The sequence below is a fragment of the Lonchura striata genome, chromosome 23, assembly GCF_050655825.1.
Source record: "Lonchura striata isolate lonStrDom1 chromosome 23, ASM5065582v1, whole genome shotgun sequence".
NCBI lineage: Eukaryota > Metazoa > Chordata > Aves > Passeriformes > Estrildidae > Lonchura > Lonchura striata.
Genome location: NC_140725.1, coordinates 449,965 through 463,867, shown reverse-complemented (window position 1 = coordinate 463,867; position 13,903 = coordinate 449,965). Strand labels below are relative to the sequence as shown.

Below are 13,903 nucleotides of genomic sequence, written 5' to 3'. Positions count from 1 at the left end.
CCAAGGAGTTCATTTACTGCAGAAACAGGCTTCAGGGTTGCTAATGACAAAGTGTCTGGGCTGTCTCCAAGAAGGCACCCAGAGGATGTGGGGGCTGGTATAGCCAAGGGGCCACCTGGGATTTTGGACCAGTTTAAGTGCCCAGAGGCCAGCCAGCCCTGCTGTTGATAAGGTGACAGATTTGATGGCATTGCACTAGCCTGTAATTCCAGGGACCTCAGGGGATAATTCTCACAGCAAAGGAGTCAGCACCTTCCACAAGCTTTTTGAGATGGGAATTCAGCACAAGAAAAAAATCCCTGATTTGAAACCCACAGTGCACAGAGAAGCACTTTAATATTTGTGGTTATATACCATAACGTTTGTGTACCACACTGCTGCTGGTGCTCTGCAGATACAGGATGAAGGGAATGAGGTGAAATGAAGAATCTGGGATTGTGTGAAGGGTTGTTCCTGCAAGAGAGAGGAGCAACTCAGGGAGAAATAGCTTCCTACAAGGTTAGGATTAGCTGTACCTTCAGAACTGTTGGTGTTATCTCATCTCTTGACTTCCTTTAATTATATGAAACAACCTTGACACTGTAAACAATTCCCATGGCATTGTCCCTGCACTCATGTGAGTCAGTGTGATGCATAAACAGTGTTTGGTTTGGGGGACCCAACGTTTTTATGGCTTGGAACACAATCCCCCTGTCTGATTTTTGTGCCTTTTTCCTGGATGGCTCTTGGTGCCTGTGGCTGCCACCACCTTGTTTTCCCAAGTTCTCTTGGTACTGGCAGAAAATAGGAGCATCTGGGATTGGGATTTCAGGCTAAGGGGGCAGGTGGAGTGCTCTCATTTTGTTTTCAGCTCCTTTGGGCCTCCGTGGTTATCTCCCCAGTTCCAAAGGAGAAGAAGGGGATGTTAACAGCACAACCCCAGCACTGCTTTATTCACAGTAGCAGCAGTGTTTTACTCATGTTTCCATCCTCAGCCTGGCTGCTGCTCAGAGATGCCTTGGTGGTTGAGCAAGGGTCAATATTTGGAATTGAAGGTCACTCCCTGTCTTGCTGATGGCTCTTGTCTGGGTGTGACCTGAGGTCTGGCTGTGCCACTGTTTAGGATGGCCCATGGTAGATATGTGAAACGTAATTTGGGCAGATGCACTTCCTAAGCGTTATCTTGTTCCTTAAATAGAGAATAAAGCTTGTATCAACATGAATCACAGAGTTGATAAACTGGAATGGTTCCTCTTGGAGTTGTCTTCTTGTATTGGGCAAATATTTCTCCACATTGTTTCCAAAGGCATATTTGTGCAATAGAAGGAGGTCAGACCTGTAATTACCTGTTAGGTTTACTCTGGCAGAAATGGCTTGTAAAAACATAGTACAATTGAAAGGAAGCTTTTAAACCTTCTCTCTGTGTGTGAACATAAAGCTGTGGTTTAAAATTCCAAATTTTGTGAGAGTTTTCAGTTGCAAGGGTACAAAAAGTATTTTCCTTGCTGAATTTAAGTGCCCCAAGTGAAACTGATCCACCCTTTCTTTTAATTCCTGAATTGTGCAGGGAATTTGGGTTTCTCTTCCAGCTGTATCTGCGGGCAATGATCAGAAGCTGAGGCTGTGTGCCAGACTTGCCTTGCATTTTAATCAGGAACTCCTAGCCTAGTCAATAATTAAAGCAGAGCAGGTGCAGAAAATTGGGTGTTCCCCAAAAACTAGACCAAGGCGCTTTTGTAAGCTTCCCCAAGCAGAGCCAGGAGAGTGAGGGGTGGGTAGGATGCCCTGGCACTGCCTGGCTTGTGCAGTAATTTGGAAAAAATGTAACTTCAGACTGGAGAGCTGGAGGTGTTGAAGGATAATTTCGATTATTGGTGCGGTGCGGCTGCTGCAAGCCCGTTGGGTTGGCAGAGTAAAGGTGTTTGCTGCAGTTTCAGCTTTGGGTATGAAGAGCAAATCCATTTACTGAGATTTTTGTGAAACGTTTAAAAGAGGAAACAACTTTTACAGAGTAATCTTGCTGCCTTTCTTTTCAGTTACTGTGTGGACAGAGAGGCTTGCAGCTGAAGTGTGACATCTTGAAGGATTAGAGGTAGGAAGAGAAATTTGGGATCATAAGCCTGTGGACCTTGACCTATACACTGAAGAGTAACTTAGAGTTAAATATAGTCCTACCTCTTAGGGTTTATTGCAATTCAATCTGAATTTAGAGGTTTAATATTTACTGATATTTTTGCTGTTAGCTTTTGTAGTTAGCTTGCAATGTTGTGCAAAAGAGAGTTTCTCCCATTGGTTTTGTAAGTGGCATAGATGTACTTACTCTGCTGGAGGACTTGTTTACGTTGGATAATGCTCTGCATGAGCTGTAAAGCCTTGAGTTAGCTTTGTCCTGTAAGGCTGTTTGTGATGGATGTGACTGTGCAGCAGCCACTCTCTTCAGAAGAGCACTGTGTGCTGTGCTGGGCCAACTCTAAAAACTCCTGCTGGGCAGTGCTTTGGAAGGAGGGAATATATTTTGATTTTCTTCATCCCCATGTTTTGAAGTGGGGGCCCTCAGGTGATGTCAGTTTATACATTTTTCTCTGAGTATCTTGAGTTTTTGCTGCAGAAGAGGGTTAACCAATAGTTAAGCTAAATGCCATTCCTGTTTCTTCTCTATACAGTGCAATAATTAATGTTATTTTCTTAATGTTTTTGCTTAATATGTTCCTAATAATGTAGCTGGAAGTGGCAGATGGGTATCCTGCCTCTTAATGCTCCCCTGTTGGGAATACACTGATGCTTTGCTAATGCCTGATGCTTTGCTGGAATGTATCCTATATATGTGCTTCCTTTGGCTTCTGACCAGACTTTCTTTTAATGCTGCTTCAAGGTGCTCCAAAAAGTTGTTCATCAGCTTTGGAGTTTCCCTTGCCTCAATATGGCAAAGCCATGAATCACCATAGTGATCAAATTAGGGTTAGTCAAATTAGCCAAGATGTGACTGAATCTTTAATTTTGTCAAGATGGCATTCCTCAGCATTCCCTCACTAGTAAACAAGAAAATACTTGGCCTGTGTTGTAATTACAGGGAGTGGTGAGGAGACATTGATGGTGAGGCTTTTCCAGTACTGGCTAAAATTTACTTCCAATGGAAGTTGTATTTTCCCCGGAAAACAAGGCTGGGGGGTATTTTTGCCTTAAGCTCCTCTGGGCTCAAAGCCTGGTTTAGTTTATAATTTTTTGAGCCCATTCCCTGTGACAGTGAAGCGATTCCTTGTGTTCCAGCCACCTGCTGTGACCACAGGGCTTTCCAGGGACATGGCCTCACCTTCCCAGAGGTGGGGCTGGAAATGCTGTCAGTCAGCTCCTTGGCACACCGATCTCTTCCTCCAGCTGTGCTTCATTGTGGTCAACATCTGGACTTCTGTGGGACGTGGCATGCTCACCTTCCCTGGTCCCAGCACATGGGTGGTGGCACCAAGTTCCTGACAGGCTGGACCTGCTGCTCTTCGCTGTCTGAGGTGGAGCACCATGCTGACTAACTGGTGGGGACACGGGGCCTGGAATGCTCTGGGAAATAGGAGTTTCCCTCTAGGAAATGTCACAGGAAGCATGAAGGAAGTCATGTGGTGCAGGAGCACTTTGCTCCCATTTGAACCATCAAAGTCTGCAGGACACAAACAATGTGATGCCAGCTGCCTTATAAATAACCCCTGTTCCACTTCCACAGCAGCTTTTCAGCCCGAGTGAGGGGAAAGGAAGAGCGTCACGTTGTGCTCGTTTGTTCGGGGCCGCTCCCCGGCGTCGGCCGCCCCTCGGTAGCGGCGGCACGCGCTCCGTGTCGAGCACGGCCCAAAGGACTCGCCGCTCAAGGCAGCCACGGCTCTTACGTGGACATGTCAGGTTTTTTCCTTTTCTGTTCTTCCACAGCTGAAAACAAAAGCTGTGGTGAAAGCAAGCTGATGAGAGGGCTGAAGCACCTCTCCTGAGAGGAAAGGCTGAGGGAGCTGGGGTTGATCAGTCTGGAAGGGACAAGCTCTGGGGTGACCTAATTGTGGCCGTTCAGTACCTGAAAGGAGCCTGCAGGAAAGGTGGGAGAGACCTTTACAAGGGCCTGGAGTGACAGGACAAGGGGGGGTGGCTTCAAACTGACAGAGGGGAGGCTTAGATGGGATATCGGGGAGAAATTCTTCCCTGTGAGAGTGGTGAGGGAGTGGAATGGGTTTCCCAGAGAAGCTGTGGCTGCCTCTCCCTGGAAGTGTTCCAGGCCAGGTCGGACAGGGCTTGGAGTAACCTGGGATAGTGGAAGGTGTCCCTGCTCATGGCATGGGGTGAAATGAGATAGACTTTAAGGTCCCTTCCAACCCAAACCATTCCATGATTCAACAAAACACATCCGGAGTCGTGGTGCTGCCACTTTTTCTCCTCCCTGCCAACCCTCCTGCATGAGGGTTTTAGAGGGTGCATCTCCTGCAGTAGCTCTGCTGACTCTCGGGTGACGAGTTCTGAAGGAAAATGCCCAGTATCACTGGTTTTAAATAGCTCCATCAGCAGGGATGGGATAAGGCTGGAGTCCTTTTTAATGTTCCTGTGGCTGAATCATGGAACACAAATGTCTGAGTCACCGTGGGTGAATGTAGCATTTCACGTTGGTGTGAACCGAAATCTGAACAACACTGGCTTTATTAGAGGAGCTAATATTGTGCTCATGGCTCTCATTAGATTTTAAAATGAAACAATCCAGAAGAGTTCCTTTTACAATGTATATAAACAGATTATTAACATAGAAATGCCAGGGGTTTAATGGGATTTTGAGCTGGATGGAGAGGAAATGAAACTTCAGAAGAAGGCCATGTACCCCATGTTTGAGTGTTTACTGCCTGTTTTTTTATTTCAGCCATCTGCCTTTCCTTAAATCACATAAAATTTTCATGTAACTGGCATTTCTTCGTTACTGTATTTTAAAAGGAAATGCTGAAGGGACAATCAGGTGTTTCCCATTTTGCTCTCCTTTAGAAAGCTCTTTGCTATTCCACCTTTTTCATCTTAAAAAAAGTTATCACCTGTTGCTGAGGAATAAAACAATTGCTCTGGTTTCTTCTGGTTGCTGTGCAGCAAAGTTAGATGGTCTTTCTCATTATTACGGGAATTTTTACTCTTCCTTGCTTGAAGTGTGGGTTTTCCTTTATCCCAGATGTCCAGTGGGATGAGGGCAAGTCACTTTGTCCTGTATTTTTCCCCAGTGGTGAAACAAAGCCCTCTAAAAGCAGAGGGTTTCTTAGGAGCTGCTCTCATGCTCTGAACTCAAGCTGCAGTTGAGGCAGGAGCATTTTTTGGCATTCTGTTTTCTGGGACAGAATTTGCACCTTTCCTTTCAGATGTGGAGCTGAAGGATGGACGGGTTTTTCTGGCCATGAGTTCCCTTGAAAATAATGATGCTGGTGTTACTTTTGGGTTTGTGGTGTTTTGTGCACGTTGTCAGCTGTTTTCTGGTGTGGTTTTGCTTTCTCCCCCAAAAGAGGAGAGAGTGGCTGGTACTCCTGAATGATACTTAAGTCCAGAGCCAGCTGTGATTTGAAACACAGATTTGTCTCTCTTTGCTCCTTGAGCACCACAGCCCTGCTTTTCAGGAGGAAATACTAATGCTTCTGGTACAACCATTGCCAAGACTTGTTATTCTCTCTGTGATGGTCTTTGAGGCCTGATGAAGGATACAGAAATGTAAAGGACTTTATTTCACAGCCTGGTGGGTTCCTGTGTAGTACCAGAGCCTGAGTAATTGTTGTGCATGTCTCGGGCTGCAGCCGCTGTGAATTTAAATCTGTTTATTTAAATACCTTTTATTGAAATTTAAGGTCATGTTTCATGTTTTACAAATGTAGAAATAAAGGGTCAGAGATATGATTGTACTACAGTGCTTTAACAATTTACCACGTGTCATCTGTCCTGCAGCAGAGCTTTGTGCACTTTGAATTCACAGCAAATGCCTTATAAAAGGCAGTGACTTTAATACTGTAGAAGCCAGGCAGGTCTAGAGGCAGCGTTCTGTAGCATTCCCAACTGTAGGAATATTTTTTCCAGACCTCCTTCCAAGCTGGGCAGCTGATTTACAGACTAGGGGAAATCTTCCTGCCTTTCTCTCTGACCTTTATGAGTCTCTGCCAGATGGCAGTTAATAAAAATGGGTTCAAAAAATGGCTTTTTCTTTGCTTCAAAGCAAAAAGTCTTCAATGAGGTGGAGCATTACTGGGATGAACTGGGATGTTCATTGCCCACAGTGAGAGCCCAAGCATGCACATGTCCATGGTGGGCGTGGAGAAGAGCAGCACTTCCAGGAATGTCCATGTGCCCTGCACAAGGGAGGACAGTGGTATTTGCTGTCCCCCTCCAGGGCTCTGGTCACCCCATCTGTGGGATGAGGGTCATCTGCCTGGCACCAGCCTTGACGACAAGCACAACACATGAGGAGAAGGTGCACAAGTGTTCTTCTTCCTCCTACATTTCCATGGCTCTGCTTTGGATGAGGAGTGGATTTGCAAGTTGCCCAATGGCACATTTAGTGTGTTAGTGGGGAAACCAAGAGCACCAAGGTTTTTGTGGTGTGTTTGTGGCTCAGCTGAGGTGATACAGAATTTCAGAGCTACCCCTTGGTGTATTTTGGGGTATGTTTTTGTAGCACTGCATCCCCCCACCCTTGAGGCTGGGAACAGCAATCCCATGGCATTTGCTCTGGGCACTGTACAGCATTCATTGTTCCCAGCTGCACCAGCCCAAATTGACAATCTTGGGCCTGGTTGTTTTGTAGAATCGAAGATTTTCTGATCGGGATTGCTGCCTGGGTAGTATTCAATCATACTGAAGTCCTCTTCTTGCTGGCCCAACAAGGACAGGGACACAGAGCACTGCAGCAAATTCTGTTGCTGAGAACTTCTCCTACATTGGGGAAAAACCAACCTAGATGTGTCACATGGGGTCAGGTTCCTGATTTTAATCCCTTTTATGCTGCAGCATATTCCTGTATATTTTTGAAAATTGCTTTTCCTTTTTTCCTGATTAAGCTTCTGGATGCTTAAAAATTTTCCTGCTTCTCTGCTGTAGGGTGTATAGAGAAAACGAGCTGTAGGTTCGCAGAAGTCCTAACCCAAATTATAATGATAAGGAATCCAAATGGACATATTTAAACTTTGGAAATCTTTTATTGTGAGGCAGATGGCTGAGGGGGATGTTTGTTACCTTAACCATCAAGCTGTGACACATGAATAGAAAGGAAACTTTTACTTTCCTTGTTAAATTTAAATTTTCCATTGTTAAATTTAAATTGCACAAGAGGACATGCTTCCTGGTAACTTTAGTGGAGAGGGGAATTGCATGAAATTGTATTTTTATATTTGTCTAGATGCATATCAGCTCAGGCTGTCTTTGAAATTCCCTTTGCTCGGGGGTAATGCAGCTCCCACAGCACTTGGAGAACAGTTGTCTCATCCCTGACTGCATTAGTTTGTGTTTGGCTGGCACAGGTAGGCTGTAAATTCCTTCATTTCATTTTGGGAGGTGAAACCCCTTGTTGTATTGCTGTGCATGGATTCTCCAAGCCCATCCCTGAGAAGAACACTCTGCTCTCCTTCTCCTTGCTCCCAGCTTTTCTCTCTTCTTACTAAGCTGGGTGCGAGGAAGGAGCGAGGGGTGTTGATAATTTGGATTGTGCAGCTCAGTGGCTGGGTCGTGGCTGGCTGTCTCCTCCCCTTCCTGAGCTTCGCCCTAGCCAGCTCGGCTCTGGAATGACAGGCATTCCTGCGTGAAGGGAGCTGGCACGGACACTTATTTATGAGACTCGAGTGCCCGGCCATGGGGGCCAGGGAGAGCAGGACCTGTGCTGGACCATCGCACACCGCAGCGCTGGCCTGAGAGCTGGGATCGCCTCCCTCATCCCAAGTGTGGATTTACCGTTTCAAAGGCTGGACGGGTTCTCAGCGTAGACTTTTCCTCTCTCTCCTCCCACCTCTTCCCGGAGAGCTGCTCTGAACAGACTCTGATGGGGCAGCCGCACTTCTCGAGACCGGTAAATCCAGGTGCTTTTGGTGAGTAATGCAGGGCAGGGGAGACCAGGAGCTGTGGGGCTGAGCGGGGCAGCAGTGCAGGTGAAACGGAGGGGTTGGGAGCAGTGGAATGTGGAACTTGTGTAACCTGTGCCAGCTGGGGAGAGAAACCAGAGAAATAACTCCATTTCCTTCCTTTCTCTTACCGATTTCACATGCATTCCCTGTGCAGCATGTTCTCTGGTCTTCAGACAGGCTCCGAGCCGCTGTCCTAAGGGACAGCCTGTGGCTGCCATGGATTCAGGAATACCACCTTTGCAAAGCACTTGGACAGTGGGAATGGTCACCTGCATGGGGCAGGAATCAGCCCTGAGAGTGAGCTGGGTCCAAAGCCACCAAGAATTGCCTCCTTGTGATTGATGTCACCCATCTTTTGGGGCAGCTGTAGCAGTTTCGGGGGGAGAAGGGCTTGGCAATACTCAGTCCCTGCTTGTTTTCCCTCTCCATTGTGAAGTATCTCAGTAACAGACTGGAGAAAACACAACTGTGTGGAGCTCCAGGAGCAGCCCCACTTCCCGAGCACTGTGTGGGGTCAGTGTTACTCCAGGTCTGTTGTGGGTGCTGTTCCCAGCACTGCCTATGTGGAGACTTTCCACATCCCACTGTTGCCTTTCTCCACTTGCTGGTAACTGCCTGGGCTCAGTTGTTCACCTTCATCTGTAAAGTGGAATTTTCTCTTTTCAGAGAAGAAATGGACATTGTCAGACAAGGATCACCCTCAAGATACAGACTGTTATTGTCATTATTTTTCAGTTCTATAACTTTGACCCTATCAGGCATTTCTAGGGCTCAGGTGAAACCAGTGATTGTCTTCCCCACCACCAGTTTACTCCAGCGAGTCTGGTTCAAGAGTTGCTAAAAATAAAGTGTTAGAGAGAGTGGAAGGGAAGTAAAACTTCAGTTGTCTTTGTACTGTAGAGATTACCAGCATCTTCTGCTTGGATTTATTCACTGTTAGAACCTGACCTGGTCAGTCTTGGGCTCTTTCTCTCATCAGATGCCAAGAACAGTGGTAATTTCCAGGGAAGTGGGCTTGGTGTAGTGATACTGTGCTTTCTGGAGACTGGGGCCAGCAGACCTGGTATTTCCTCAACTGCTCATTTGCTCCCTGAGGTCTTTTTTTCATGGCACAGCTCTCACAGTTCCTACTGATTAAATCTGGAACTTGAAGAGATGGTTCGTGCAATAACTGTGTCAGGATGCTGTTAAGGAGAGTCCTCTGAAGATTATGGTGATTAGAAACACAAAACACAGGGAAGCTGAGGGCTGGGACTGTTTGAGGCTGTTTTGTGACCACAACCTTTCATTCCTTTAAGGTCAGGGTTCATGTCTTCCCTGGACGATTCAGGAAAACACATACCCAAGTTTTAGGGCAGCTTAGAAACATTTACCCAAAGTGCTTTTTGGATACTTTTAACAGCATTTCACTCAAAGAGTGCTTTTTGAGTTGTTGCTGTTTGCATGGAAGCTTCTCGGATTCTTGACTGCTCTGCCGGACACAGCATGAGGGGAAAGGAGGCGGATGGGGTCTTATATCTCAGCAAAGGACTGGGGCAAAGAGCCCATGGTAGTGCAGGGGGGGTGATACCTGGCTTCTCTTAGACTGCTTCACCAGCCTTTGGATGTCTGTGGAAATGTTTGGGGGAGAAAAGCAGCTTGTTCTCAACCTTTTCCTAGCAGCTCCATTCTGCAGGTCTGGCCTGGGGCTCGCTGACCCTACATCGTTAAAGGATTGTGCCATTTTCCTCATGAACACTAAAAATCAGTAGTTTTTCTCACAGGTATATTCAAGGTAATAAGAACTGTCATCATCTGAGATGCAATCCTTTGATTTCTTCACAGCCTTCAGCCTTGCTTTGTTGTGATCTTGGACTTGGATCTGAAGTGATTTTTAGCTTAAAGCAAAATTTCTCCATAGCCAGGGTGACTTCTGAAGGATGTGTGGCCTAAGATAAAATAGCTTAAAAACTCACCAGGATTAATTCTGAAATAACCTGCACTAGATCCAGGCTGGGTTTAATTCTTTATCACTGTGTATCAGAGGTGCCTCTATTCCATGTAACTGCTGCAGGTGTCTTCCACGTTAGAAATGATCCTTAATGGAAGGAATGCTTTTTAGTTATTCCTGTTGGTCCCTGAAGTTCCTGCTGTGCCTGTTTCCAGGCTGGCAGTGCTTGGCTCTACAAAACAGTATTTTGGGGCTTGACCCCCGAAGATGGGGATTAACTGTCCTTGCTTGCGTGGTGACTTTTGGTCCCTGGCCCATTAAACCATGGCACTTATAGGTGGGGTTCCTAAGGGCCAGCTGGGATTTGCCTGCTGGGGTGTCCTCTGTGTGTGGCCAGGGTGTGACTATGTGTGGGGTTTTTAATTGACCCCATGGATCCTGGCTGTGCCAGTTTGGCCCACTGAGAGCAGTGGTGGAAGTGAAAGCTTCGCCCTGTTTAATGGGAATGGCACGGCCAAGCCTGACAGGACGTTTTGGAGCAGGTGACATATCACCACAGCCACTTGCTGAGGGTGGGAGAGACCAAGTGTGGGTCTCTAGCTCCTTCCACTGAAATGGTTTCTCTGTTTTGGAAAAAAAAAATGACTGGGGTCACTCAACATGACAAGATGCAGTGGAAAAGGAGCTTTTTTTCTGCATGAAATTTAACTGCAAGACTTGAGCAAAAACATGTCTGCAGGGGAGGGTTGGAAGGACCAGGTGGCCAGGCAAACCAATAGGGAATTGCATCCCAAGTTGCTTGGCATTGCTGGAGCTTCCTGCCACCTTGTGTGCTCAGGCTGTGCCAGTTTTGTGACGTTTCCCTAGATTATTTCAGTCTAAACATTTTGGGTTAACATAAATCTGCTCTTTTAAACAGCTCAAATTAACCTGCTTGTTTGGATAGAATGGGATCAGAACAGCTTAAGTGTTTGGGAGAGCATATCTGAAAAGGCAAGAGGCTCTGGCTGGGAAGCAACTGGGGCATCACGCTGTCCCTGGACCAGCTGGATTCTGAGCTCCAAGTGTTCCAGGCCATCTCCTCTGGGAGTGTCTGCTGAAGTTGCAGCAGATATTTTATTCCTGATTTTTCCTCAACCAGGAGCATTAAGCGCAGTATCCAGCTGTCAGGGTGGGCTCTGTGGGGCTCTCCCAGCTCCAGGGTCACTTTTCCAAAATGTGGACTGCTCCCCTTCCAGAAAGGTTGAACAAGGTCCTGCTTTGATGTGGTGTCACTTTAGGGACCTGCCAGCTGAGAATCCTTTGACCTTCTCATGAGGACTCTGCTGGCTTCGCCCTGGGCTGTGTGACCTCATTTAAGCTTTTTCCGGTATTTAAAATGGGTTTTCCAGCCTGGCACCATGGTGAGGATGAGGCTGGTCTCTTGGACGTAGCCTTGCTGCTGGGCCAAGGTCAGGTGAAGGCGTCAGACTCCTGATGCTTCCCACCCTTCCCTCCAAGTCCGGGTGCTCTTTTTTTTGCCCTGTTTCATTCCCCTGGCACGGTGCTGAGGTTCCTTCCTGGTTTTCCAGTGCATGACTCGGATAAGGAAGGGTTTCCCCCTTGCATTGCAAAGCAGCTTAAGGACCCTCCTGTACCTTGTAGAGCAGAGCAGGAGGAGGCACAGCCTCAGCAAGGTGGATTCTCTGCCTTCACAGGGAAGAGATGTCCTCTCTGCACCATTTCATGGAGATTGGAGCTGGAAGTGGGCTGTGAATGGAAGGGAAGGTCCATTTTGGTGGGAGTGTGAGCACTATCTGATGTGAACAATCACTGAACAATAAGGTTATTTGAATGCAGATCTGTAAATCTCACCTCCAGCTGCTGATCCACCTCTCATTAGTCCTCAGTGTCACAGTTACTTCACAACAGACTGCTTTAAATGTCTATGTCCCTGTGGTAATTAGAGAAGAGAAGAGAAAAGGAAGAGTGCTGTGGAAGGATTGGACAGGCTCTCCTGTCTTCTGCACAACAGGACAGAATGAATCCCAGTGAGGATCAGGGAAGGAATTGCTTCCCTGGCCTCAGTGTGAGCAGTGGGCTGGAATGGTCTCAGAGTGTTTAGTAACATGTCAAGTTTTATTCTACACAGGGCAAAAGGGTGGTGGAAATTATTTGGACAGTTTTGTGTTCTAGTGTGCATGTCTCCCCCTCTTGCCTGGCTGATTTTGGGCATGGAACTGATGATAAGCTAACGAAACCAAGTGTTTCCATGTTGGACAACACCTGCCTCTCATCAGGAGCCTGAGCATTGGAACATGGCTGAGTAGTGAGGCAGAGAAGCAGGACCAGGTGATTTGCTCTTGATGTGAAAATCTTGTGAAACCTCCTGTGTTCACCTGCGTGGTTGCAGCTCTGGCAGTGAAACTCCACCCTGGGAAGGTATTTGCTTTGACAGCTGGGCCTGGGCTACAGGAGCTGCTGGAAGAAGTTCTAGCAGGCGTATTCACATGTGGGTTCTCCCCACCCTCTCTGCTCTTAGCTGCTCCTCCTTTGGAGGTACCATGGGTCTCCTTTTGGCCAGTCCTTTAATGTCCTGTACTCCTCCCTGGTTGTTCAGAGGGGACTGTGGCAGGGGAATGCTTGTCATTCTCCTTCTAACTGGAAATGGAGACATTCCAGGGTGCTGAGGGCTCTTCATTAATCCCTGGAGCTGATGGTTGAGTTTTCTTTTAATAACTTACTTTGCTTAGTGCAGCACTCCGACATCTTGGGTGGTAGGCAGCACATAAGTGACATTCCTCAGAGCAACTCAGGGAAGGGGTAGACATAAGGCAAGCTTGGTACTGCTGCCTTCAGCACTGTTCTCCTTGCAAAGGTGAGGGAAGTGCCTTTGGTGACACTTGGGCTTCGAATTCCATCCGCAGCCTGTGCTTGGCAAGTGCTCGTGCCTGCCTGGTGAAGTTTGGGAATGCTCTGATGAGCATAGTGAATACTGCTTGTTAAAATTGCATGTACAACTCCAGGGCTAATGCTCTGCTCTCTGAAGAAAGTGCCTCTAAACATGCAGACAATTCCTCTTGGGCTTCTGGGAGCTGGAAATGCTTTTCTGTCCCCCCACTTCCATCCACCCTCCATCCCTGCAGAAAATCACACATCAGTGTTGCCACAGTGTATGTTATTTTCCACCCAGTTTCTCTCCTGTTATGAAGTCAGGGTTGTTGGGGTTTTTTCCTTTTAAAAGCATCTCAGATGCTGAATTGATCTTTCTTTCTCAAACAAATATTGGCTGACATCAGCTTTTGACTGGTTCAGAGTGAAGGACTTTCTGTTATGGGGCTGATTTTAAAGAAAAGTACAGCCAACAAGTAAGCAGTGGCTCAAACACACTCCAGTTTCCCTCTCTTGTTCTTCTCTTCCCTGTGTTTGTGATCTTCCATTCCATTTGTGCTCAGACTGGAAAAGTGGGGTCTGTCCTGCAGTGACACAGTGATAGCCTGTCCCCAGCCCTGTGGCCTGAGGCTACTCAGGAGCCCACGGCTGTGGCTCCCTTTCACACTTCCTGGGATCTGAGCTCTCCTGCTGGGAAGCACTACAGGGTTGTAGGTAGAGCTGCATCAAATAATGAATTCTTTTTTTGTGTTTTCCCCCCCCCCGCCCCGCTCTCTGTCCTAAACATGTTCTTCCCTATGCTGATAGGAATCTGCTTTTTCACATCAGGATGTGTATCCTCAGTGGGGGTTTCTTGGATACAGAAGATACATTATTAGCTCTTTGTCCTATGTGTGAAGCTGCTTTCTCCTAGAATTTTTTTTCCCAATCTCTTAGTCTCAGGAGATAGGATTCTTGGCTGAACTTTCCTGTTACTTGTGGGGCATTGCCTGTTCTGCAGGCACGTTACATAGGCTTGTCTGAAGTC

General features: G+C 47.0%; 1 protein-coding gene across 18 annotated transcripts in view; it reads left to right on the top strand.

The window, feature by feature from the left end:
• Nucleotides 1-13,903, top strand: part of PHACTR4 (phosphatase and actin regulator 4) — a 56,515-nt gene that overhangs the window by 28,184 nt on the left and 14,428 nt on the right. For 3 of the 18 annotated variants that reach the window (XM_085559450.1, XM_021534917.4, XM_085559442.1), the window contains exon 3: nucleotides 2,016-2,071. The exons of 11 other annotated variants lie outside the window; for them this stretch is intronic. Coding sequence is in view for 3 of the 7 variants with exons in the window: in XM_021534908.4 (XP_021390583.2) it covers nucleotides 7,994-8,039 (46 nt within the window). In the remaining 4 variants the exon portion in view is untranslated. Of the gene's footprint in view, nucleotides 1-1,855; nucleotides 1,923-2,015; nucleotides 2,072-7,762; nucleotides 8,040-13,903 lie in introns of those variants that run through there. 4 more of the 18 variants (XM_021534918.4, XM_021534908.4, XM_021534920.4 and 1 more) reach the window with 4 other exon arrangements.